The sequence below is a fragment of the Eriocheir sinensis genome, chromosome 5 (assembly GCF_024679095.1).
Source record: "Eriocheir sinensis breed Jianghai 21 chromosome 5, ASM2467909v1, whole genome shotgun sequence".
NCBI lineage: Eukaryota > Metazoa > Arthropoda > Malacostraca > Decapoda > Varunidae > Eriocheir > Eriocheir sinensis.
Genome location: NC_066513.1, coordinates 4,321,772 through 4,348,775, shown reverse-complemented (window position 1 = coordinate 4,348,775; position 27,004 = coordinate 4,321,772). Strand labels below are relative to the sequence as shown.

Below are 27,004 nucleotides of genomic sequence, written 5' to 3'. Positions count from 1 at the left end.
CACGATTTTATATTGCTTTTGTGTTTTCTTGTCCTTCTACTATTAGGATACTTTAGTGTTTTGTGATAATAGGAACACGTGAATCAGGCGCGCCAAGCTACGTTAATTTCTAAGTCCACACAAAACACTAGATAATTCACCTTTCCACGCAAACCTAGTGAACACAGTTATTATCTTATTTACGTAAGTGATTTATCAGTATAATAATACAGGCACGTGTTTTGTCTTGGTAGGTAGAAATAACCGCGCCTTTTTTTTCCAAGACACACCCGTTTCACCAGCGAGTTGACCTGACTGCGACCTGACAGCAGCTGCTGGTTTGTTATTTCCCTAGAGATTTGACCTGGCGACCTCACTGCAACTGCGGACTTTTGTTAGTGTCTTAACGCGCCAAATTATTTTCGTCTTGCCTCGCCCATATCTTCACCATGCCGTCCCCCAAGCGTTGTTCCGGTTGTGGCTTTCGCATGGCCAAGCAGTACTTTCTTTCCAAGGACGTTTGTATGTTCTGCGTTAAGACTCAGAAGGATGATCAGAGGATCATAGAGTTACAGAATAGGGTTACGACTCTCGCCGCCAGGTAGATTTATTAGTTAGTGCAGCAGCAACAAGCCCCGCCTCCTCCTCTTCCCCTTCCGCTTCCTCTTCTTCCTCGTCCTCCTCCCCTCCATCACCGGCTTTGGTATTCTCTTCTCCCACACAGTAGCCCCTCCCATCATCATCCTTCTTGACCGTTTCCACTCTCCCCTCTTCCCACCCCTCCTTCTTCTCTACTTCCTTCTCCTCCTCCCCGCCTTCCTCTTCCGTCCCCATTCTCCCCTCTTCCCACCCCTCCTCCTCCTCCTCTTGCTCCTCCTCTCCCTTTTTCTCCTCCACGTCCTCCGCCTCCTCGTTCGTCCCTCCCTCCCACACCTGTCCCTCACCTTCCCTTTCCCCCTCTTCCTCCTCCCTCTCCTCGTCCGTTCTTCCCTCCCCTCCCTCGCCCTCCCTTTCTCCTCCTCCTCCTTCCTTTTCCTTCTCCTCCTCCTCCTCCACCAAGAAGTAAAAAAGTACTTGCACAAAGTCGACACGAACAAGTCAACAGGACCCGACAGTTTGTTACCGCGGTTATTAAAAGAGCTTAAACAACAAATACTTCAACCACTCACTAACATATTCAACCGGTCAGTTCAACTAAACAAGGTCCCGGAAGACTGGAAGATGGCGAACGTAACACCGATTTTCAAAAAAGGCCCATAAGTTTGACATAAGTGGCAGGAAAAATACTCGAAAAGATTATTAAAGATAAACTTGTTAAGTTTCTAGAAAACAATAATATAATCTCTGACACCCAGCATGGCTTCAGAAACAAGCGCTCCTGCCTAACGAATTTATTAGACTTCTTCCAAGGTATATATAAGAACTGGGATGCCTACATCCCCAGTGATGTTATATACCTGGACTTTCAGAAAGCCTTCGACAAGGTACCGCACGAGCGACTCCTTAAGAAACTGCACTCGGCGGGCATCGGAGCCAATCTGATCGCGTGGATAAGAGATTGGCTCACCGACAGAAAACAACGAGTACTACTCAACGGACAGCCTTCCGATTGGCTTCCAATCACTAGTGGAGTGCCTCAAGGGTCAGTGCTGGGACCCATCCTCTTTATCATATATATCAATGACCTAGAATCAGGACTGAAATCCACGATATCGAAATTTGCAGATGACACCAAGGTGGGTGGAGATGCCCTCACAAAGACCGACTGCGAAATCATTCAGAAAGACCTCAATCACATTATCGAATGGTCGGAAAAATGGCAAATGTCTTTTAATGTTGACAAGTCAGCAAAGTCATGCACATTGGGTCCCAAAATAGTAACCACACATACATCATGAATGGGAGACCTCTGCAAGCGATGCAGGAGGAAAAGGATCTTGGAGTCACTATCAGCAGTGACCTGAAACACGCGAATCACTGTAAAAAAGCATACAACAAGGCCAACATTATGCTCGGGTTCATAGCGAGGAACTTCGAGTGTAAAACACCAGACGTGATGCTATCCTTGTATAATTCCATGGTAAGACCGCACCTCGAGTATGCAGTGCAGTTCTGGTCTCCCAATTACAGAAAGGACATTGCTTTACTGGAAAGGACTCAACGACGCGCCACAAAGATGATTCCAACCTTCAGGGCTCAACCGTACGAGGAACGACTCAAGCGACTCAATCTCTTTACATTGGAGAAAAGACGCCTACGAGGGGATATGATTCAAGTCTTCAAGTATCTAAAAAAAGTTCAATAACGTCGATTACTCCAAATTCTTTGAACTGCAAACCAACTCAAGAACTAGAAATAACGGTTTACCCATTCAGTCGAGTCGATGTAACACAGACATTGGAAGGAGTTTCTTTTCAAACCGAGTCATCCGCCACTGGAACAATCTTCCCTCAGAAGTAGTAAATGCGAATACCATCAACTCCTTCAAATATAGAATCGACCGTCATTTCGCTGCGTCGGGAGTAAACTGAATAACGAGGGGCTTTCATCTGCTCCTCAATATCGAGGTACTTTCATCTGCTCACCAAGCCCCAAGTGGCGGTCGAGCAGATTAAATCACCCAAGCGGGCGACCTCGTAATGAGCCAATAGGCTTTCTGTTGCAGGTCCCTCCCCTCCCTTCCCGCTCTCCCCTCCCTCCTTCACCCACCCCTCCCTCTGGTCCCTCTCTTGGCCGCCGGGTGCTTGTTGTTGGTGATAGTCAGGTGCGTTATGTTGACAGGTATTTTTGCTCCAAGGATAAGAACAGGACGAGGGTGTGTTTCCCAGGGGCAGGGGTGGGCCATATATCAGACAGGATTGAGGCGTGTATGGCAAGCGAGGGATCGAACCCCATTGTCTTTATCAGCTGTGGCGGAAACGACGTTTCCCGTGTGCCAAGCGAGGACCTTCTCCGGCGTTTGAGGGAATTGTTAGGTAGAATTCGAGACGCTGGTGGGTCGCCAGTAATGTGTGGCGTCCTGCTAAGGAGGGGCGTTGGCGATGGATGGCTGTCCAGGGCGATAGCAGTGAACAGCAGACTTACTGAGCACTGCGAGCGCAATGGGTGGCTGTACGTCGACAATCGGGACCTCTTCTTTGGCAACGATGCCCTCTACGCCCGTGACGGGATACACTTGACGTTCAAGGGTGTTGAGGCTCTTTCAGGCTCCCTTGAGCGAGCACTTAGTACCCTGAGGGATTTTTTAGTATAGGCGAGGGGGGGAAGGAGTAATGGGAGAGGCCATCTAGCTCATAATACAACAAGGCAGCTTAGAAGTAATTATAGAGGAGTAACAGAGGACGGGCTAAGAATCTTCTATACTAACAGCAGGAACCTCAGAAACAAGATAGACTTACTAAGGGGTGAAGCTTGTTCAGAAAATTTTGACATAATAGCGGTCACTGAGACATGGATAGACTGCCAATAGAAATTTTAGATCGGAATTTGAAATAACGGGTTATCAGATGGTTCACAAAGACAGAAGGGGCAGAAAGAGAGGTGGAGTTGCGCTATATGTTAAAGACTCACTTAAATGTTTAGTTAACAATTCAGTCAAAACTAACATGGATTCAGAATCAGTTTGGGTGGACGTTTACAAAGGGAAAGAAAAACTAACTCTAGAAGTTCTGTACAGGCCACCCAACCTTAACAGGCAGGACACGAGTATATTACTACAGGAGATTGGCAGGGCGAGTAGGAGTAAAAACGTCTGCGTAATGGGGGATTTTAATTATTGGAATATAGACTGGGAAGACCTAGTGGGTGACCTGGAAGCCGAGGATTTTCTTAAGTTATACAAGATCATTTCCTTAAGCAGGTAGTTACTGAGCCTACCAGAGGAGATAACATATTAGACTAAGTCCTAACTAATAATGGAAACTTGCTACGCGAGTTGGAGGTGGGCGGAGAGTTAGGAAATAGTGACCACAGAACGGTTCGTTTTAGCTCAGACTGGGTGGTAACCCACGAACCCAACCCAGTGTTAGTGCCAGATTTTAGAAGAGCAAATTACGAGGGGCTTCGAAGACATCTTGAAGGGGTAAACTGGGATAAGTTAGGGATTCATGAGGGCCAGAACTGTGGGCTGGAGAGCCAGGAGAACCAGGTAGAAATGTCTTACAATAATTTAGTTAGAGTAACAGTAGAGGGGCAAGGACAGCATATACTACAGAAAACACTTAGAAAAGAAAACAATGACCCTAAGTGGATAACTCATGGACTAAAACATGAGATAGGGTTAAAGAAGGGAATTTATCAGAAAATAAAGAATGGTGAAACACATCTCAGGGGCCGGTATGTCGAACTATCTAGATTAGTGAAGAAGAACACCAGGATAGCAAAATAGAACTATGAGATCAAAGTAGCAAATGAGGCGAAAAGTAATCCTAAGGGCTTCTTTCAGATGTATAGAACAAAAACAAGGGAGAAAATTGGACCGCTGAAATCAAACACAGGGGAGATAGTAGAAAATTACGAAAATTTGAGCAAACTGTTGAACGATTACTTCCTTTCAGTATTCACACAAGAGGATCGAACGACTATTCCGGAAAGGGTTCAGGTGTACGAGAGAAATGAGGTAATATGCGGTGACTTTAATAACCCCTCCGTTAACTGGTCTAACCTCTCTAGCGACAGAGAAGGCTCTAGATTAGTAAACTTTGCCCAAGACACATTTCTTTATCAAACAGTTACCACGCCGACACGCGGAAACAATATTCTTGATTTAGTCTTCACCACCGACAATTACCTCATTAATGCATGTGAGGTCGGCGAGCCATTTGCAAGCAGCGACCACAACATTATCAGATGTGTCTTAAATATTGAGCCAGAAGCAAGAAAAAACTCACTTTTAATACCTAACTATGGTAAGGCGAATTTTATGGACCTAAGAAAAGACTTAGCATCAGAAAATTGGAACCATTTGCTCAATAACGTAAGCGTTCAAGAAATGTATGACCGTTTCACTGCACAAATCTCAGCGAGCGTAAATAAATTCATCGCACCTAAGCCACGAAGGACAGAGAACCATAAGCCGTTGTGGATGACTAATTCCCTACAGAAAATCATCGTCGAAAAAATAAATTGTATGAGAAATATAAACTGGCACACAATTCACAGGATTATACTAATTATATCAACATCAGGAGAGAGTGCGAAAAGAAAGTCAGAAAACAGAAACGCGAGTATGAGATAAAAATATCATTGAGGCTAAGAAGAATCCTAGATTATTTTTTAGTTACATAAGAAAGAAAAAAACTATTAAAAATAATATCGGCCCACTAATAGAAAATGGCAACACAGTTAGCAATGATAAAGGCATTGCGTCGGTCCTCAGTTCAACATTCAGTAGCGTATTCACAAAAGAGAACATAACATGATCCCCGCCCCGAGGAATATTTTCCAAGGCCCCGAAGTGCATAAGCTTATGTTGACCGAAATTGATATCGGTGAAGTGCGTGCGTACCTGCAAAAAATAGATCCAAATAAATCTCCGGCTCCCGACAATTTATCTCCTCGCGTATTAAGAGAATGTAGCCAACAGCTAGAATTACCAATAACGTTAATGTTCAACAGGTCATTAGCACAGGCAAGCGTGGAAAAGAGCCAATGTTACCCCGATTTAAAAAAAAAAGAAGATAAAAAACAAGCCAGTAATTATCGTCCAATCAGCCTTACGTCTGTCCTAATTAAACTATTCGAAAAAAATAATCAGGGATAAAGTGATCACGTTCTTCGAAACAAATGATTTGATAACTGATAATCAGCACGGATTTTGTAGTAACCGATCTTGCCTCACCAACTTATTAACTTTCTGCAATGACGCATACTCCAGCTGGGACGCCCGAGCCCCATATGACATAATTTACCTAGACTTTCAAAAAGCGTTCGATAAAGTTCCCCTCTGGACCCAGCGAAGAGGCGATGCTTCTGGCATTTTGCTTCAGCTCGGTGGGACGACCTGAGGATGTACTTTTCCGATTTCCTGTGGAATGATTATTGCTTCCAGGATAGAGACCCCTCTGTGTGTGCTCAGCGCATCACAGAGGTGATTGTCTCTGGAATGGAGGCATACATTCCTCGTTCTTTCTCTACTACTCACGCTAAAAAGCCTTGGTTTAATCACGCTTGTTCTCGTGCTGTCAATGATAGAGAGGTAGCTCACAAAAGGTACCAGAGCCTTCAAACTAATGCTAATTATGAACTTTACATTTCTGCCCGAAATCGTGCCAAATCTATTCTCCGACTAACCAAAAATTCTTTCATTAATAGAAAATGTCAAAACCTTGCTTTCTCTAACTCTTCCCGTGACTTCTGGCATCTAGCCAAAACATCTCCTCCAACTTCACTTCTTCATCTTTCCCTCCACTCAGTCCTGACGGCAACACTGCCGTCTCATCTATCTCTAAGGCTGAACTCTTCTCAAACTTTTCTAAAACTCCACTCTGGACGATTCTGGGCATATTCCTGCTACTCATCCCCCCTCTGACTCCTTTATGCCTGTTATAAAGATTCTTCAAAATGATGTTTTCTATGCCCTCTCTGGCCTCAATCCTCAGAAGGCTTATGGACCTGATGGAGTGCCTCCTATTGTCCTTAAAAACTGTGCCTCCGTGCTGTCACCCTGCCTGGTCAAACTCTTTCGCCTCTGCCTGTCAACATCTACCTTTCCTTCTTGCTGGAAGTATGCTTTCATACAGCCTGTACCTAAGAAGGGTGACCGCTCCAATCCCTCAAACTACCGTCCTATAGCTTTACTTTCTTGTCTATCTAAAGCTTTTGAATCAATCTTTAACCGGAAGATTCAAAAGCACCTTTCCACTTCTGACCTTCTATCTGATCGCCAGTATGGGTTCCGCAAGGGGCGTTCTACTGGTGATCTCCTAGCCTTCTTAATTGACTCTTGGTCATCCTCTCTTAGCCGTTTCGGTGAAACTTTTGCTATTGCGCTGGACATATCAAAAGCTTTTGATAGGGTCTGGCACAAATCTTTGCTTTCTAAACTACCCTCCTACGGTTTCTATCCTTCTCTCTGTACCTTTATCTCCAGTTTCCTTTCTGACCGTTCTATTTCTGCCGTGGTAGACGGTCACTGTTCTTCCCCTAAATCTATTAACAGTGGTGTCCCACAGGGTTCTGTCCTATCTCCCACTCTTTATCTGTTGTTCATTGATGATCTTCTTTCCAAAACGAACTGTCCTATCCATTCCTACGCCGATGATTCCACTCTGCATTACTCAACTTCTTTTAATAGAAGACCCACCCTTCAGGAACTTAACGACTTAAGGCTGGAGGCTGCAGAACGCTTAGCCTCAGACCTTACTATTATTTCCGATAGGGGCAAGAAGAACCTGGTGTCCTTCAACGCCTCAAAAACACAGTTTCTCCACCTATCCACTCGACACAATCTTCCAAACAACTATCCCCTATTCTTTGACAACACCCAGCTATCACCTTCCTCAACACTAAACATCCTCGGTCTATCCTTAACTCAAAATCTCAACTGGAAACTTCATATCTCATCTCTTACTAAATCAGCTTCCTCGAAGCTATGCGTTCTGTACCGTCTCCGCCAGTTCTTCTCCCCTGCACAGTTGCTGTCCATATACAGGGGCCTTGTCCGCCCTCGTATGGAGTATGCATCTCATGTGTGGGGGGGCTCCACTCACACAGCTCTTCTGGACAGAGTGGAGGCTAACGGCCGGATTGTCAAAACTTACCTTCGGACGACGGGACCCTACGCGCCGAAATCCCTACCGTCAAACTGATTTGGGTCGCGACGGGACCCGTTGCGGCGCGGGGGAAGAGGCGATACGAAGGGACAGCACAGGGCACCTCTTGCCCCGCGCCACACGTTGCCTCTGATGTCCCCTCCGTTCTTTTCATCCATTTGTCTGACCAGGTAAGCATATTTCCTTTACGCAGTGTTACTTTTTAGGTGTTTTATGATTACGTTGATCTGTATGAGCAAGTAGAAAACCATGAGTAGCCTGCAATGGTTAATACTGGCTATGCCAATATGTGCTCCTTCGGCCCATGCCTCCCGTCACCAAACTAACCAAATATTAGACCACACAAGGGCATGTTCCAAACTTAGTGATAGGTTTTAGGTGTTTTATGGTTGCATTGACCTATACGAGCAAGTAGAAAACCATGAGTAGCCTGCAATGGTTAATACTGGCTATGCCAATATGTGCTCAGTCGGCCCAGCCTCCCGTCACCATACTAACCAAATATGAGACCACACAAGGGTATTTTCCAAACTTAGTGATAGGTTTTAGGTGTTTTATGGTTGCAATGACCAATAAGAGGAAGTAGAAAACCATGAGTGGTCTGCAATGGTGTGGGGTGTCCAGGGGGGCAGCCCCCATGGTCAGCTATGTAGACCAGTTTATTTCTTTAATATACTTATAATAAAAATTTATGAACATTAAGAGAGAAAGGGGGACAGAAACCTATCTCACTTGGTCAGAAGCCAGGAACTGTTGGTGGTCATCCAGAATCGGTAATTGTGTCGATTAGTTATTTGTTTATTTCTTTTTATCACTTGTAAACGCAGTATATGATTGATTCGCAGGTAAAACTAGAGTAACACAACAGTGTGTGATATGTTGGAATGGCTAATTATGCAGTGGTAAGTGACAGAGCTGTGGAGTTAATCGACACAATTACCCCTGAATTTACTATAATTGTCTGAGTGTAGCCAACCTGGTGTTGACTTTTTCTAACCTATCACAGCATGGAGCAGTATTCCAGCGTTGGTCTCACAAGTGTATCATAAGCTAAGTGTACTAAGTCAGGGGTGCAGTTGTATACATTCCTCCTGAGGAACCCCAGTGTTTGGTTTGCTGTGGCACTGATGTGGTTAGCTATATATACCTGTTTATTTATTTCATGTTGGTGGTAATCCAGAATCTACTATAAGAACATGGTGACATATGTGTTATAATTTATATGTTTGCTTTTAAAGGTTTGTGTGATCATGGCTGCTTACGATGATGTTTGGGATGAATTCGACCTCTGGGATCAATGGGAGGAGCTGGAGGAGATGGATGCCCCAAGAGTTGTCGTCCGTAGACCTCGAAGGATTGTCACAGGTATAAGTGAGGGTGAAGGTATCTATTTTACTGGTTCCTCAATCCAGTTATTGAAAAATATACGAAAATTGGTTGAGTGTATATAATATTACGTATGTAGTGTCCCTACAAATTATTACTGAATTTGCAAGGCACCCGAGCCTTGTGCATGCCTTCTTGATTGGTTCCATGGTCGCTAACCTATACTGGAGTCCCGAGTTCGAGGCTTGGCGAGTACACTTACTGAGAATATATTTTTTTACCAAATCAATTTCCATGTTTGTACAAGGTGCCAAAAAAGCATTGTGACATATTATGTACAAGTAAGAAATCAGGGGAAGTATTATGCTGGTATCAATTACGTACCAGTCCTTACATTACATACCTACACTATTACACCTGTGAATGTGACAGTGTTATATCCCTGGTCAGCTACCAAACTCATTCACACCCTTCTATCCCAAAGCCTTAAAAACCGACTTTCGCAGCAACAGTGACATAGAAATGAGTATATCATATCCAATGCAAACTCACTGTGTTTATTCCACTTACAGATCGGATGAATCCCTTCACGGCAATGAGCGACAACGAGTTTGTTGATCGTTTCAGATTAAGAAAAAATTCAATGTATGATCTCATTGAAGAAATACGAGAACATCTTCCTGCCCCAACTGACTCCAGAGGTAATTTCTTATCATTATATAAGTAAAGTGGGGTAAGAAAAAATATAGGGGTGTATGGGGTAAGAACGAATCATCTCGTATCTATTAATGCCATTAACCTAATGATGTCTTTTTATCATCGAAAAATAGGTCATTTTTTTGCAATCAATACTTTGCCTGTTTGAGGAAATACCAGTTACTTTCTTGCGCTTAAGATCGTTTTTTCCGTGATCAGGCGAAAAAAGTTTGTCAAAACTTTGAAGTATCTTTCATGAACTTAGATTTTCTCTTTCCCTGTTAATTGTGACAAGACTCTTTTGTTGTAGCTTTTCCAGAAGTCGAGCATAGTAACCGTTGTAGATGAGTCGATGGCTTTGATGGCGCGGTCATACGCAATATGGGTATACGAGTGAGGAATGTCACATGCAGCAGTTAATGGAAAAATACCAAATAAAGAAAACATCCTTGCACGATCTCCTGAAGGCGAAGGACAAGACCAAGGACATCAATTACGTGAATGATTATGCCTTACTCGTCATCATCATAGTAAGAGGAAGGAGGAGGCACCGGAGAATGGTGATCAGCTGATTCGGGAGACGAACCTCATGGCCCCATGCATTCATTTGTGTTAAACTTGAGAAATATTAAAATAATGGTACTTACAAAATTTTTGGAGGGAAACTAAGGTATTTCCTTAACAGATTGATATTTTTTCAAGATAAAAATGCATATATTTAAATTTAAAGGATACATTTTTTTCTCCAAAATATACTATATTTTTTCTTACCCGAACATGATATTTTTTCACCCCTTTTTGGGTTAAGAAAAAATCAGAGGAAAATATTCATATTAAATACTGTTACGTATGCTAGGCTCAATTTGACCTTATATTATGATACGGATAGAAGTTTATATGTATCAGAGAAGTCATGATGGATATACAGGAAAAACTTCTCCTGTGAAAAAAAGTTTCAGGTTTTGCACTTTTCTTACCCCATTTTACTATAATCATGAAATGGTGACCCTAGCAGTGGTGGCTCAAAGCATTAATTGGTGGGGTTGCTGATCCAAAAAATGTTTAGGCCAGTGGTTCTCAAAGTGGGGGCCATGGCGGGTTGTTGCAAAGAGTACATTTCTACATAGTTTCAGGATTATGAATGTTATTTCTTTTCTTACCTTTGATTGGCGGGATGAGATTATGCAGAAAAATAAAGGGGGGGCCCAGGAATGTTGAAAATTCATGAAGGGAAGAATGGAGAGGAAAAGTATGAGAACCACTGGTTTAGCCCTTGCTGTAATCCACATTACAGTGCAACCAACTCAGGTGTTCATCCTTCCCTTTTTGGGGATTGATTACTTAAAAATAAACTATAACTTTAATTTTCTTTTTTCTCACAGGATGTCCTGTCCCAGCACATTTACAGACACTGATAGCACTACGCTGCATGATGTCTGGGGATCACCAGATGACATTAGGTGACTGCCATGATGTCTCCCAGACAACAGTTAGCCAGTGCTTGAAGGTGGTGTCACGAGCAGTGGCTAGTTTGAGCAGGCATCACATAATGGCGCCTTCTGGGAATGATCGGCAGAGGACTGTTCAAGAGTTCTATGCTATCCATGGCATGCCTGGGGTTATTGGTGCAATAGACTGTACACACATAGCTATAGTGAGACCGTCTGTTGCAAATCCTGAAGTGTTCCGATGCAGGAAGGGTTACTTTTCAATGAATGTGCAAGCTGTGTGTGGTCCCGATCTGCTTTTTCACAACGTTGTTGCTCGTTGGCCTGGGAGTGTACATGACAGTAGAATTCTGGACAACAGCAGACTTTGTGCACAATTAGAAGAAACTTTGGAACCACAATACCACCTGCTTGGAGATGCTGGTTATGCCCTAAAGAGGTATCTCCTAACACCGGTAGCAGTTCCCACCAACGATCATGAGCGAGCCTACAACAGCAGTCACACCCATACCAGGAATACAGTGGAACGTGCATTTGGTGTCTTAAAAAAAAGATTTGCATATTTAGGAAAGAAAATGAGGACTAGTTTAGATACAACTAAAGCAATCATTGTTGCAGCAGTAGTCTTACATAATATAGCTGTGAAAACTAGACTGGTCATGCCACAAGATGGAGCGGAACATGCAATAATCAATGTCAATGCCCTTCATAATGGAGTTCCAGTAGACAGGCAGGGAAATGCGCAAGGAAGATTGAAGCGTCAACAAATCATCAGGGATTTTTTCTGAACATCATCCTCATCATTGACGACTGCTCCCATCTCTTTCACAGCTTCCCCCCTCTTTCAATATCTTTCCTTTCTCATTCATTATCTCATTTATTTTACTTGGGGAGATGTGTTCTGAATTTATTCATATATTACTACTTTCCAATATGATTTTTTATCCCCTTTATAGTTTTCAGTTAGTCTTTCACCAAACTCTTTATCAAATCGCTTTTTCCTTTCTTTTAATGTTATGGTTACTTCCATATTGCATTCTCTTTATTTTTTTGTTCTTTCCCTTTTTAATTGCGCCTCCATATTATTTTCTTGAGATTTCTAATAAAGTTCCCTTTCCTCTTTTTCTGTCACCTTTATCTCCTCTGTCCACCATGAATTTCCTATTCTTTTTTTATCTCGCACCAGTTTCAGCCCTGAAACCTTTCTTGATATAATAATACTCTTCAATATTAAGTTGATTATGCTTCCGTTCTGTGCACTGTATTTTTTGCATGTATGAAAATGCTTTATTTATATTGTTTATTATAAAATAAAATTCTTGTTACCCTGAAGTTGTAACCTTTCATTTCTAAGAACTTACCAAAGTGACCTATTATTATGTATTCTTTGCACACACTAGGACAGCAGATAATTACAGAAAAGTGAGATGTGTTTGGAACAAAAGTTACTAAAACAATGGTTACTAGTTCATCCTTTTTATATATATTATATATGCTCTTACATATATCTCATGTGCAGTTTGCGTGCTCTTTTCTGCAATGAGTCGATACATTTTGCTTCTAAAGCTTTTCTTTTGCCTCCTCTTTTCTGGCTTCAGCCTCCTCAAGCTTCAACTCCATGTATCGTAATTGCATGTCCATCAATTTTGACCTCTTGATCTGAAACTCGTCGTCACTGCTTGTGCTGGCCTTCACTATCTACCGGACTTCTACGTCTTCCCGCTTTCCACCTCCCGGCTCGACGTTGCCTGCTCGTCATCCTTACGGGGCTGGCAGGCACAATTGTTTCCCCAACTTTGTTGCCGCCCTGTTCTTCATCTGGTGTTGGTGCCAGTGGTTCGGAACTCACCAACTCACACCAGATGTCGGAGCGTGCTGGCAGTAGAGTAAAATAAATTATTAGTTGATGAAAACATCTGTTAATGAAATGCAGTGGTGTACGTGTCATCTGGCATATTTGTCTGAAAACAGATGCGTTATCAATCAATTAAAATTTTTAATTTTCTAGAACTGCCCCCATGATTGCTGACTCAGCACCACAAATTGGCATATTAAATAATATGCTTGCTATACAGATGCTATGTTCATCAAACAAAGATTGGATCGGATTATGATTATTGGAAATGTACACCACTGTACTTGTTCAATAACCTCCATTTACGCTTACATATTTAAGTGGCAATGTTCTCAAACGATTATGGTTCTCGCCAACAGTTTTAGGAAGAAGAAATTCCCACCAAATACAGAGGAAGCACCTCAGACCCATTACTGCCACTGTAACGGGCTTGTCGGGGGGCGTTTAAAGGGTGTTGATTAAGACTTCAGCTTCCTTAAGGCGAATTATATTCGTAGCCTTTATGTACAAGAAGCGACGGAGCGAGAGCGACTGTCGTTGTGTGTCAGTCGGACTCTCGTGAAGGAGTCGCGAGTTACAGGTTGGAAAATAATTGTTACAATTGGTCACGTATGTCAAGGTGACCTCCACGCACCATCGGAGTGCTAAGTATACAAAACTGAGACGGTAAACACTGACGGACGACATTCCTATAAGGTGGCGTGATCTATCTGTCGTGGTTTTTTTCCATTGACAATTGTATGCCTAATTCGTGGTGATATTAAATAATAATAATACATTGATATCCTACTATAACACTGCTCGGTCACCTACCAGTGATCGCGACCTCGCGATATATAAAAATCGAAAAAGCAAGCGAGTTACCATGAACATACATAGTGGGAGTTTGTCAAGCAGACTGCCTATGATACAATTACATTAAAACACTGGCTATGTAAGAACAGATGTGGAATTATAATATAAATAGGGAGAGGGAAACCACAACGTGTGTGACATGAAACATAAGAAACCTCTCAAAAGATAAATATAAGGACACAAGTATAAGAAACTATCAACCGGCATAGTTACAGACAATGAAACGTTGATCTAGCTCCTAAAAAGGCAAGAAAGAATGGCTAGCAAGGTGCCTGTATAGACGTAATAGAAGTTAAGGTTATAATGGAATGCCCTAATGATATGGGTATAATGAAAGAATAACTATATAAACAAAGTGGTATGTGAAGTGAGTAGACCATTGAAGCTCACGTTTTCTCGCGAGCGGTGAAAAGAAAACGGAGGCAGGGCACACTGATGAAGATTAACTTTGATCAGGGGGGGCGTAGCCCCCCCTGGTTATTAGGGGGGGTCGAGGGGGGCGCAGCCCCCCCGTTAGTAGGTCGTAAAGTTCGGTTGGAGTAGTTTAAATATGCTCCCCGACCCTAAGCCCTCTGCGAGCTATTTTGAGGCTGCGGCGGCTGCAGCGTAAAGGAAAATAACTTAAAAACTGTTCGTTTCTCCATAAAACGGTTGTCATATTCGGATTCTACGGACAAAAATACATAAGAAAATCTATATTGAAATTAATTTTAGCGCTGTACGCCAAACGGAAAAGATCCCCCTTCTTGTCCAAATATGCCGACTCGGCTTATTTTCATTATTGTTCGTGCAGGGGCACGATTTTTTTTATTTCTGTGTTCCTAACACTGTTAATCAATCATAATTGTGAGAGTCACGTTCATTCGCATACGATATTGATTCTTTCTTATTGTTTGCTAGCGAGTCTATTGAGTATAGTGTGAGTTCCCTGATCAAAGTTAATCTTCATCAGTGTGCCCTGCCTCCGTTTTCTTTTCACCGCTCGCGAGAAAACGTGAGCTTCAATGGTCTACTCACTTCACATACCACTTTGTTTATATAGTTATTCTTTCATTATACCCATATCATTAGGGCATTCCATTATAACCTTAACTTCTATTACGTCTATACAGGCACCTTGCTAGCCATTCTTTCTTGCCTTTTTAGGGTTTCCATGCAAACTATTCATTCCTACACGTTCCGTTTATTGGTTCATATTTACAGCTATCAACATATGCTCCTATTTTGTGAATGGTTTACACCATAGTATGAACAAAGACACTCTCGCTAAACTCGGCGACACCTTTAAACAGTTGGCTCGTCCTTCAAGTGAAGAGGGACTGGAACACGATACCACAACCGGTGAATTTACCGAGGTAATCTCCTGTTCAGGCACTCATTATTTATCAATTACAGGCCGCAGAATTCGTTCACCCCCGGGTTCGTCTGCATACTTACAACCCACTCAAGGTTCAAGGACACCCTCACCAGCATCCCCTCGCACCAGCCGCAGTATTACAGGCTCAAAGTAAGGTCTCTCTCACCTGTAGTTTTTGCAAGCAATCAGGACATTCTGAACATTCTTGCTTCGCGAAACGTAGGGAATCAACACATTCATGACAGGGCTCAGATAGGAGGTCAGGAGGTTACAGGGGCGGGCATCATTCATCACACAGGAACCCTAGGCCAAACCATCAGCGGAAGGCTGCCTTTTGCCATATCCACGGGAATTGTTTTCATGATTCAGACAGTTGTTCTGCAGTACAAAAGGCCAAGGAGGAACAGAAGTACAAGTCCTCAGCGGACAGTAAACCACACTCCTCTTCTCAGAATAAAAAGACATGACTTCGTGACAGCCCCGAGGCGTACATCCAAGTGTCCCTTAAGGAAAATACTAATTGGGAGCAACTTGACTCCGTCATTGCCGCCTTGGGACGGACAAGCATAATTGCCCTCCCTTGCAAGGTGGGCAAAATTTCACTCACCTTAGCGGTTGACACAGGTGCCACAGTCAATGTCATATCCGACTCCGCTTACAGGTCACTGCCACGACAAGCGAGTGGGGAAAATTGGCCGCTCCAAGAGAACGACCTGAATGTGGTAGGCGTGACGGGCCTCTTCGGAGGCGTGGGTTCGTATCCCACCGCTAAATGTAACGGGCTTGTCGGGGGGCGTTTAAAGGGTGTTGATTAAGACTTCAGCTTCCTTAAGGCGAATTATATTCGTAGCCTTTATGTACAAGAAGCGACGGAGCGAGAGCGACTGTCGTTGTGTGTCAGTCGGACTCTCGTGAAGGAGTGGCGAGTTACAGGTTGGAAAATAATTGTTACAATTGGTCACGTATGTCAAGGTGACCTCCACGCACCATCGGAGTGCTAAGTATACAAAACTGAGACGGTAAACACTGACGGACGACATTCCTATAAGGTGGCGTGATCTATCTGTCGTGGGTTTTTTCCATTGACAATTGTATGCCTAATTCGTGGTGATATTAAATAATAATAATACATTGATATCCTACTATAACACCACGTTCAATGGCACTGTTATTATGTTCATTTATAATAAAAACTTGTGATGCATTTAAGTGTGTGTTGAGCTTCGCGGGATATATAAACAGGCAGAACACCTGCTTACGAGGTATTTACTTATAAGCTATTCTCCTTATGAGTGTAACATCTTACCTCTCACAAGAGACCTTGAAAATCGGATGAGTCGACCATGGTGGTTCGACTTTGCTGGGAATAAATACATCTGAGTAAACACAAGTATAGTACAGCATTATTTAACTTAATTTACTCAAAACCTGTATAATCGGTCGAAGACTCATTGGAACACAGAGTTTTGATGAGATGTCTGGGGAGGACACAGCTTAGGCTGAGTGGAAATGAGTAATGAAACAAGTGTAACAACGGCAGCATCAAATAATGTGGATTCAGGATGATACCCATGTGATGAAGTTCCATTATTTCATGACAAAATAATTGTAATGTCAAGATATCCATATCTACTATTCATACGTATTTAACATTCATATTTCCTATGTATACATCATTTACCTGTTATAATGCAGATTGATTATATTGTATACTTACGCTGAGATGGCAAGGCATCATCATCATAGGGGTTGCCGATGTCATTAATGTCATCCCCGAGGAGTGTGAGCACTTGCTCACAATCTGAGGTCATGTCTGGTGGAGGCGCGCCACCACCAGTTTTGAACACCTCCCGTTTCAAGTCAGCCTTGCTTTTCTTCGCCCTAAAATAAAATAAATAGATATAGATAGATAGATAGATATAGATAGATAGATATAGATAGATATTTGTTGTACTGGTGGTGCAGTTCTTGAATAAATGATGAATATATTAAATTTAATAAAATTTTAGAACTTGGGGCCATTAATGAAAGTGTTGTTCAGAAGGGCATTGTTCACAGTGTACAGAGATATTTTTCTTCACTTACTTGACTTTCAGTCGCTCTCAAACTTTCTTGAGCTGCACCTCTGACCGTTGGGGCCCCATGTTGTGGGCATTGAATTTTTCGGTAATTTTCGCCCAGGCCTCCTCTTCTGTAGGAGTATCCTCCGTCAGTCTTTAGGCTGAGTAGGATTGGTTCCTCAGCTATTAGGCCCAATAGCAACTCTCTTGCCGGGGGCGAAATGGGACCTGTCCTCAGGCACTGCTCCAGGGATGCCATCGTCACTAGTTAGTGCTGTAAGGAAAGCCAATGTAGAAGGTAATATTATATAAGTGTCGTATTGTCGATGAAACGTATTTGATTTTATGCCATAGCATAAATAGGCAGGTGTCCTTGCTTACATTAATTTAACCTTATACCAGTTTAAGTATGATTTATGAACCCAGATAATACATGTGTGGTTACATTAGTTTACATTACATTATCGTGCACAGAGGTTATATAGCTCACTACACCGCTTGAAAACTATAACAGATTCAAGTTGTGTTTGCACCTGGTCAGTAACTTAGGTAGGCCAGGGGAGTTATGGGGTTGACCATGTGCACACTGCTGGTAGCTCTTGGGAAAGTATTTACCCTGCACAGAGGTTATATAGCTCACTACACCGCTTGAAAACTAAAACAGATTCATGTATGTGTTTGCACCCGGTCAGTAAATAAGGTGGTAAGGGGAGTTATGGGGTAGACCCTGTGCACACTGCTGGTAGCCAATGGTAGCTCTTGGGAACGTATTTATCCTGCACAGAGGTTATATAGCTCACCGCACAGCTAAAAATCATAATTAGCTTATGCATCTGTTTGTACCTGGTCAGTAAATGATTATGTTATTGCTGAGGTGGTGTTGTGGAGACTGCCTGCTGTTGACGTCAGCTCAAAACAAATGGAATGAAGGTGCTTTAATCCTTCCCTGCAAGCCACATAAGCTACTTAAGTATCCACACAGGCTAGCTACGTCAATAAACAAACAAAAATACCCTAAAAACTGGCACATGCCCATAAAGTGGCCAGTCAAGGCAGTGATAATTATAATTGGTCATGGCCAGGGCAACGTGGTCTCGTCAGTGCTCCCTCCCAACGGCTAGCCAGACTCAAAGAAATATATTTGGCTACCCACAAGGGGTAACCCTGTCAGGAAATGCACAAAAACATCATACAATGGGTCATATGATGAGTAAATCCAGTCATACGGGTGGGGCTGACGAGAGCCCAACAGGCTGTAGTCAGCTCGCCCTCAATTAGGCTAACTAGACCCAAAGCAAGCTGTTTGCCTTCCCACAAAGGTTAACCCCATCAATAAACACACAAAACATCATACAATGGGTCATATGATGAGTAAATCCAGTCATACGGGTGGGGCTGACGAGAGCCCAACAGGCTGTAGTCAGCTCGCCCTCAATTAGGCTAACTAGACCCAAAGCAAGCTGTTTGCCTTCCCACAAAGGTTAACCCCATCAATAAACACACAAAAAACATCATACAATGGGCGAAAATGTCCTACCTTGTAAGTAAATGCAGGGAAACTTGGAGAGGTGGTGATGACTCCTTCCCGCCAGCAGACGAAAAACAGAATGAAGATAGCGATGCGCATGTAAACAAACCTACCGACGTACCAACCCCTCCGTGATCCAGGTACTCGAAGGGGAAAGAGGCGGGAGGATTTGACGGTTCCGATCGCCATTACAGTGCTGAGTTCTCCCGTCGTGTGGAGCCGTCGGTGAAGGAGGAAGGGAGGTTTTGACAATCTAAGCGTAAGGCTCTTCGTCTCATCAGCTCTCCTCCTCATATTGATAGTCTTTTACCTCTTAAATTCCGCCGCAATGTTGCCTCTCTTTCTATCTTCTATCGATATTTCCACGCTGACTGCTCTTCTGAACTTGCTAACTGCATGCCTCCCCCCCTCCCGCGGCCCCGCTGCACTCGAATTTCTACTCATGCTCATCCCTATACTGTCCAAACCCCTTATGCAAGAGTTAACCAGCATCTTCACTCTTTCATCCCTCACTCTGGTAAACTCTGGAACAATCTTCCTTCATCTGTATTTCCTCCTGCCTACGACTTGAACTCTTTCAAGAGGAGGGTATCAGGACACCTCTCCTCCCGTATTTGATCTTCCTTTCGGCCACCTCTTTTGTTTCTTTTTTAGGAGCAGCGAGTAGCGGGCTTTTTTTTATTATTGTTTTCTTTTTTTGTGTGCCCTTGAGCTGCCTCCTTTGTTGTAAAAAAAAAAAAAGGCTTATTTCAAAACTGTGTTCCCACGGTATAAGTGACCATCTGTGCGCATGGATTCATGACTGGCTCACAGATAGACAACAACGTGTAGTTCTCAATGGTGAAGCATCCGATTGGCAACCCGTAACCAGTGGCGTGCCACAAGGATCGGTCCTGGTGCCAACACTATTCATTATTTACGTGAACGATTTAGAGCTTGATATCCTATCAAAAGTAGCCAAATTCGCCGATGACACCAAATTAGGAGGCACGATAACGAACAGTAAAAATTGCGAGGATATTCAATCAGATTTAACAGGACTTAACGATTGGAGCGACAAGTGGCAAATGTGTTTCAACTTAGATAAATGCAAAGTAATGCACATAGGCGAAAAGAACCCAAACTTTAAATATCAGAGTCAAGGACATGAGCTCAGAGAAGTAAAACAAGAAAAAGATTTTGGTGTAATTATCAGTAACACTTTCGAAATGAACGATCAATGTACTGTGGCGAGTAAAAAAGCCAATATGATGTTAGGACTAATCTCAAGAAACTTTAATTATAAATCACCCGAACTTAAGAAGAGATTAAATTCAGCATTTGTAAGACTACATCTAGAATACACCGTCCAATTCTAGTCACCGAATTATATCAAAGATCAAATTTTGCAAGAAAAGATACAAGGACGAGCAACCAAAAAACTTCAAGCGTTCCGTAACTTGCCGTATGACGAGCGTTTAAGGCGTTTAGCTACGTTTTCCTTAAAAAAGCGAAGGGTAAGAGGGGACTTAATCGAAGTCTTTAAAATCCTTAATAGATTCGAAAACATTAACCCAGAAAGTCTATTTCAAAGAGACCCCAACACAATAACACGCAGCAACGGTATGAAGTTAAATGGAAACAGATGTAACACATTGGCGCGCAGAAGTTATTTCAATAACAGAGTCGTCGATCAGTAGTTAGCGCACATAGTATCAATAGCTTCAAGTCTTCATCGGATAAGTACTTCAGGGATATTAGATTTTACTGACCCTTTTCGTATGTTTCAGGCACACTGCAACACGGCGCCAACCTGACGACTTAATAATTTCCCCCACAGCTTAGGTCACCAGTAGCGTAAGCTAAGGGTAGTAATTTCCTTTTATTTATCTCTTTACTGTAAAATTTCCATGTCCCTTTCTTCCTTAAAGGCACATGGTGTTCTCTTCTAACTATTTCCTGCCGGCACGTTGCCGGAGGGAGAGGTGGGTGGGGAGGAGCCTTCATCTATTCTATCCTGTCCTACCACACGTAGATTACTAGTAGTAGCGGTAGTAAACAGACACCCTCGGGATAGACCACCAGGCCTTCTGGTGTCTGTTCTTCCTATGTATTCCTATGTATCCTCCCTCACATCACCCTCATTCGCTCCTCATCTTCCTCTTCTTTCTCTCTCTCTCTCTCTCTCTCTCTCTCTCTCTCTCTCTCTCTCTCTCTCTCTCTCTCTCTTAATAGAGCTTTCTCTCACCAGGCAGCATCTCGAGACCAGACTGCAGGAGCAAGAAGAGAAGATGGAAGCAGGTCAGAATAAAATAATAGAGTTTTCTCGCACTGTTGCCTCCTTGCAGGAATTCATCCAGGCTAACGTTGCTGTGGTGCCAAACCCTTCTCCAACCGCCCCCTTGCCCTCAGCGGTACCGTCGACACCAGCGGACAACACCACGCAACGGGAGGATGCTAGTGGCACCGACCATGATGGCTTCACCGTCGTGAATGGAGGAGCCAAACCAGCCAGACAAGCGATTTATCCTGTTCATTGCTTCAACAGGTTTGCCATTCTGGAGGAGGAGGACGAGCAGGAGAGCACCTTCCTGGTGGGTGACTCCATGATTCGCCAGCAGGTCGTTGAGTTCTGCGGCAGAGTTCCTCGTCGAAGACGGAACTATTGCTATCCTGGTGCTGGGATCGACGACATAACTGCTGCTCTTGAGGAGATCTCCCCCCAGGCTACTAATGATTCACTGTTTGTTATTCACACAGGTACGAACGACGTCACCACGACCCGGTCTGAGGAACTCCTGGAGAAGTACCGTAGGCTCATCCAGCAGTATAAGACTAAATCCCCTAACATTTTGATTTCAGGAGTTCTACCACGGACTTGGGCGAAGAGCGACTTTTTCAGTAAGGCCTTCAGCCTAAACAACCGCTTACATACTCTTTGTAGGGAGCTTGACGTGGAGTTCCTAAACGCATGGGACAATTTCTATGGACAAAATGAGCTCTTCCACAGGGAAGGATTGCACCTTTCTCCCATCGGGGCAGCCAGACTCGGAAGGCTCCTCAACGAAGCAGTGCGTGTCATCCGAGCAAAAAACGAGTCACGGCCACGTCCCTCCACCCCGCCCGTGTAAATAGACGCCGTGCATCGCAACAAACCCGTAACCGTGATCCCGCAAGTACCACCACCTCTATTACCAAGCCTCTAGATAACTTAAAAATCCTTAGTTTCAATGCGCGTAGCCTAAGAAACAAATTTGATGAACTGAGATGTCTTGCTTTAACAGAAAATTTTGACATAATTGCTATAACTGAAACATTTATCGACACCACAAATATTGATTTAAGTTCCGAATACAACATAGATGGCTACAGACTCTTCAACAAAGATCGTGTAAACCGTAGAGGCGGTGGCGTCGCCCTTTATGTCAAAAGCTATTTGCAACCCACTGACAAAACACCGGGAAACAGTAACGTTGGACATTTGTGCGTGCGAGTAAACATTGCAAAAGTCAATTTAAATATATCTGTCACCTACAGACCTCCCGGGCAATCACTCGATGAAGACCTTGAAATGTACAGCGTCTTAAGGCAGTCACTTAATAACAGCGACTCACTGATATTAGGAGACTTTAACCTCCCCCATATCGACTTGGCGACACTGTCAGGTACAGAAGGCGAGTCACATAGAATGATCGAATTTCTAGAAGAAAATTATCTAAGCCAAATGGTTTCTGAGCCAACTCGACAAAATAATATACTCGACCTTGTTATAACGACCCAAGATAACCTTGTCAGTAGTGTCACGGTAGGAGAACACCTCGGTTCTTGCGATCATAAATTAGTGCGCGTCGACATTAAAGCTCACTCATCAGTGACTGAAAATAAAGTAAAGGTGCCCAATTTCAAAAGAGCTAACTTCGTAGAAATCCGACAAAAACTAACAGAAATACAACTATCAGATGACGGCAACGTAGAGGAAGCCTGGCTAAGCCTGAAACATCAATTACTCACTCAGCAGACCACAGGCGTCCCCGTGCGCGAGAAGCGCATTAACACTAATAAAGCCCACCGTGGTTTAATAGCGAAATTAAACAATCAGTCAATGAGAGAAAATTGTTTTACAGGTTAAAGAAAGAACAAAGCACGCCCGAGAACATTAGACTTTATAATGATGCCAGGCGACGAGTAAAAAGACTAGTAGGTCAGGCAAAGCGTAGATATGAAGAACATATTGCAGCCAACTGTAAAAATAACCCGAAATCTTTCTTCAGTTACATAAACAACAGAAAGGCGATCAAAAGTGGTATTGGACCTTTAACAAACAGCGACGGTGCACTAGTGACTGACAGCCAACACATTGCAAACCTCTTAAACAATTACTTTTCCTCGGTGTTTAATACTAACAGTCTTCTTCTCGCTACCACCAACACCAGTACTATTGTAAATCTCGAGCATGCATTGCCTAATTTTGAAATAACAACCGATGAAGTCCTTAAAGCTCTCCATTCACTTAAAACAAATAAAAGTCCTGGACCTGACAAAGTATATCCAACTCTGCTGAAAGAAACGAAGAGCGAAATACTCTCCTCCCTCACAACCGTATTCAATATGTCCTTGCGACAAGGCATCGTCCCTTCAGATTGGAAAAAGGCTAACGTGACACCGATTTTTAAGAAAGGAGACAAAAAAGTACCAGGTAATTACAGGCCCATTAGTCTAACTTCGGTTGTAGGTAAGCTACTTGAGGGCATAATTAGAGACAAAATTGTGAGTTACCTTGAAAGCCACTCATTGATTGGGGACTCACAACATGGCTTCCGAAACAAAAGATCCTGCCTATCAAACCTATTAACCTTTTATAACGACCTCTTCACTGTTTATGACGTAACCAAATCACTGGACGTAGTCTATCTTGATTTACAGAAAGCGTTTGATAAAGTCCCGCATCATAAATTACCTTACAAATTAAAGCAAATAGGTATTGACGGTCAAGTAAACCAATGGATCGCGAATTGGTTGAGCAACAGACAACAAAGAGTAGTGATTGACGGATTTAACTCAGAGTGGGCGCCTGTCACTAGTGGCGTCAGGGCTCGGTCCTTGGCCCAGTGCTCTTCATTATTTACATCAACGACGTGGATGTTGGACTCAATAACCGCATTAGTAAATTTGCAGACGACACAAAGATTGGTAACTCGGTTCTCACTGACGAAGACAGGCAAAGCCTCCAAGAGGATTTGCACAAAATTTCAACTTGGTCGGATAGATGGGAGATGCCCTTTAACGTAGACAAGTGCCAGGTCCTTCAAGTTGGAACGAGGAATAAGAAGTTCGAATACGAAATGCGCGGCGTTAAACTCAAAAGCGTTCAATGCGTCAAGGACTTGGGGGTCAAAATCGCGTCAAACCTCAAATTCTCACAGCAATGCATCGATGCAGCAAATAAAGCGAACAGAATGTTGGGCTTCATTAAAAGAAACTTTGTATTCAAGAATAAAGATGGAATACTCCCGCTCTACAACAGTTTAGTCAGACCCCACTTGGAATATGCGGTACAGTTTTGGTCCCCCCACCATGCAAAGGATATTGCTAAATTAGAAGGTGTTCAGCGTCGGGCAACGAAAATGATCCCTTCCTTGCGCAACAAATCCTACGAAGAAAGGCTTTCTACCCTTAACATGTTCTCTCTTGAGAAACGTCGCCTCCGAGGAAAACTGATCGAATGTTTTAAAATACTTAATGGTTTCAAAGGATGTAGACAGATCAACATTGTTTATGATCGATGACAGTCTGCGCACGAGTAACAATGGCGTAAAACTCAGATGTAGACAAGTAAATTCAGACTGCACAAAATTTTTCTTCACCAACGTTGTAGTGCGAGAATGGAAAAAGCTTCCACCATCAGTGGTCCAGTGTAACACGATTGACTCCTTCAAAAATAAGCTCGACCGTCACTTCCTTCAACTTAATATCAACTAGAGTAGAAGTGCAACGTTTTGGAGTCTTCTGATTAATGTAAAATCACTTAGGTTTAAGGACAGCCCACCAAGTCTGGACCATGGGGTCTGTGTGGTCTGATTTTCTATGTAAATCTATGTAAATATCTCTCTCTCTCTCTCTCTCTCTCTCTCTCTCTCTCTCTCTCTCTCTCTCTCTCTCTCTCTCTCTCTCTCCCCTTTTCCCTCTCTCCTCATTCCTACCTGACCCCCACCCCTTCTCTTCCTCCTCTTCCTTCTCTCCCTATTCTTCTTCCTCCTCCTCTTCCTCTCTCTCCCCCTTTCTTCCTTCTCCTCTCCCCATTCCTCCCAGACCCCCACCCCTTCCTCTTCCTCTTTGACCTCCTCTCCCTCTTTCTCCCTGTTCCTCCCCTCTTCCTTTTTCTACTCTCATTCCTCCCTGGACCATACCTCTTCCTCTTCCTCTTCCTCCCTCTCCTTCTCCACCATCTCCTCTCCTCCCTTCCCTCACCTCCCCAACACACTCTTCTCCCCTCCTCTTCCCTTCCCTCTTCCCTCACCTCCCTGACACACACTCCTCCATTCCTTTTCCCATCCCCCCTTCCTCCCTTCCGTTCCCCCCTTCCCTTACCTCTTCCCTTCACTCCTCTGTCCTTCTTTTACTTATGACCGACTCTACACACACTTTTGGTTGTTAAAGCTCAGGAAGCAGCTCAAGGGCAGACACAGAAATCAGAGGTAAAAAAGCCCACCAATCGCAGCTCCCGCCAGATAGTTCATGGGCCAGCTACCGAAATCCTCCCCCTCCCACCACCCCCCAGGAATTTATCTTGATGGTGATTTTTGGATACCTGTGGGTACAGTCTTTCAGAATCAGGCTGTCTGCCACATGACCTTTGGTGATTTTGGCTTGTAGGCCACTTTTAATACTATTTAATGGGATAGGTTATTTATGTGCGACTTTGTCAGTATGTCTTAGTGTGTGTGTGTAGAATTAAAAAGATACTCATGGGAAATTTTGTCATATTTGTATATAAAAAGAAAACAGAGCCAGTAACATGTACAATTTAGAAGAAAAAAAAGGCTGAACAAAAGCAATACATTTTCCTCGAGGTGATTTATCCTGAGTAGTAACAAAAATGTGTTCTTATTGCTGGGAAATACCTAAAAAAGCAAAAGAGATGAATCAATGAGTAAATAGATCAAATCTGTTATAATGTGATAGCCCTTACAATCAATCATTCAGTACATAATTCCATAGAACATAGGTTTTTTTCCATTTACATACTCTATTAAGCATAAACATTTCTAGTCATCATAATCATAAAGAATGTCTGTGAAGTTGTTCAGTTCCATACTTTGGTCTTCTTGATTCTCCTCTTCGTCATCTGTAGGTTCCACTAACACATCAACCAATTCCTCCGGCATTAGTGATCCACTGCACCATTTATATCCGTGTCCATCAGTGACACACCAGCCATGGCCATCTGGGGAAGGCACATCTGGAATTGCTTGATATGCTCTGTTCCAAATTAGTGCCTGATAGTTTGCCCTCTTACATCTGACATGGGGGCAGAAGGCTCATGTCTATCCCATCACAGTCAGAGAAAACTCCTGACTTCGGGCTGTATCTCTGCTGAAATAAATCATGCCGTAGCTTGTCAAGTGATGTATAAGGTGAGGACCTTCGGTAAAGTAAGCATGTAAATCGTTCTAGATTGATAAAAGTATCTTCATGTATGTTAGGGCTACCTCCTAAAGCTTTGAAGGTAGAAAAGCTCGCATCCAGAATATGCATGTAAGGATGGCAAGACTTCGCAAAGCTCCTGTCCTGTTTCTTCTATGACTTTCTGCACATGTATCAGGTGTCTTTTGGTACCAGTTCCAGTATCAAACAACAAAGGCACGTCTATCTGTTGTGCAAACCTCACCATTAAGGTAAACACATTTGTATCAGGTGATCTGACAACAATTCTTTTGTCTGCTACCGTGTTATGGGCGGGGGCTTCGTGGTGCAGTGGTTAGCACACTCGGCTCACAACCGAGAGAGCCCGGGTTCGATTCCCGGGCGGAGTGGAAAAATTTGGGCGGCTTTTCCGATACCCTACGCCCCTGTCCACCCAGCAGTGAATGGGTACCAGGTATTAATCGGGGGTTGTGTCCCGTCTCCTAGGGTCTGTTCCCTTCTCCTA

General features: G+C 43.2%; 2 protein-coding genes across 2 annotated transcripts; one reads left to right on the top strand and one right to left on the bottom strand.

Moving 5' to 3' along the window:
- Positions 1-7,728: 7,728 nt before the first annotated feature.
- Positions 7,729-12,009, top strand: LOC126982859 (putative nuclease HARBI1). Its single transcript, XM_050835128.1, has 4 exons — positions 7,729-7,921; positions 8,990-9,116; positions 9,650-9,778; positions 11,156-12,009. Exons 2-4 carry the CDS (start codon positions 9,002-9,004, stop codon positions 12,007-12,009), a joined length of 1,098 nt encoding a protein of 365 aa, XP_050691085.1. The 5' UTR covers positions 7,729-7,921; positions 8,990-9,001.
- Positions 12,010-12,893: 884 nt separating this feature from the next.
- LOC126982848 (uncharacterized) lies at positions 12,894-17,469 on the bottom strand. The gene is made up of 4 exons (XM_050835123.1): positions 17,374-17,469; positions 17,006-17,169; positions 16,595-16,648; positions 12,894-13,096 (listed from the first exon to the last, which is right to left on the bottom strand). Exons 2-4 carry the CDS (start codon positions 17,097-17,099, stop codon positions 12,894-12,896), a joined length of 351 nt encoding a protein of 116 aa, XP_050691080.1. The 5' UTR covers positions 17,100-17,169; positions 17,374-17,469.
- Positions 17,470-27,004: the final 9,535 nt, after the last annotated feature.

Excerpts from the sequence above, each read along its gene's own strand:
- LOC126982859 (XM_050835128.1), top strand. The coding sequence starts at position 9,002 with ATGGCTGCTTACGATGATGTTTGGGATGAATTCGACCTCTGGGATCAA. Across the intron at positions 9,117-9,649 it reads ACCTCGAAGGATTGTCACAG|ATCGGATGAATCCCTTCACG; the intron begins GTATAAGTGAGG and ends TTCCACTTACAG. Across the intron at positions 9,779-11,155 it reads TGCCCCAACTGACTCCAGAG|GATGTCCTGTCCCAGCACAT; the intron begins GTAATTTCTTAT and ends TTTTTCTCACAG.
- LOC126982848 (XM_050835123.1), bottom strand. The coding sequence starts at position 17,099 with ATGACCTCAGATTGTGAGCAAGTGCTCACACTCCTCGGGGATGACATT. Across the intron at positions 16,649-17,005 it reads TGATGCCTTGCCATCTCAGC|CAAAGTCGAACCACCATGGT; the intron begins GTAAGTATACAA and ends ATTTATTCCCAG. Across the intron at positions 13,097-16,594 it reads TTCAAGGTCTCTTGTGAGAG|CACGCTCCGACATCTGGTGT; the intron begins GTAAGATGTTAC and ends CTCTACTGCCAG.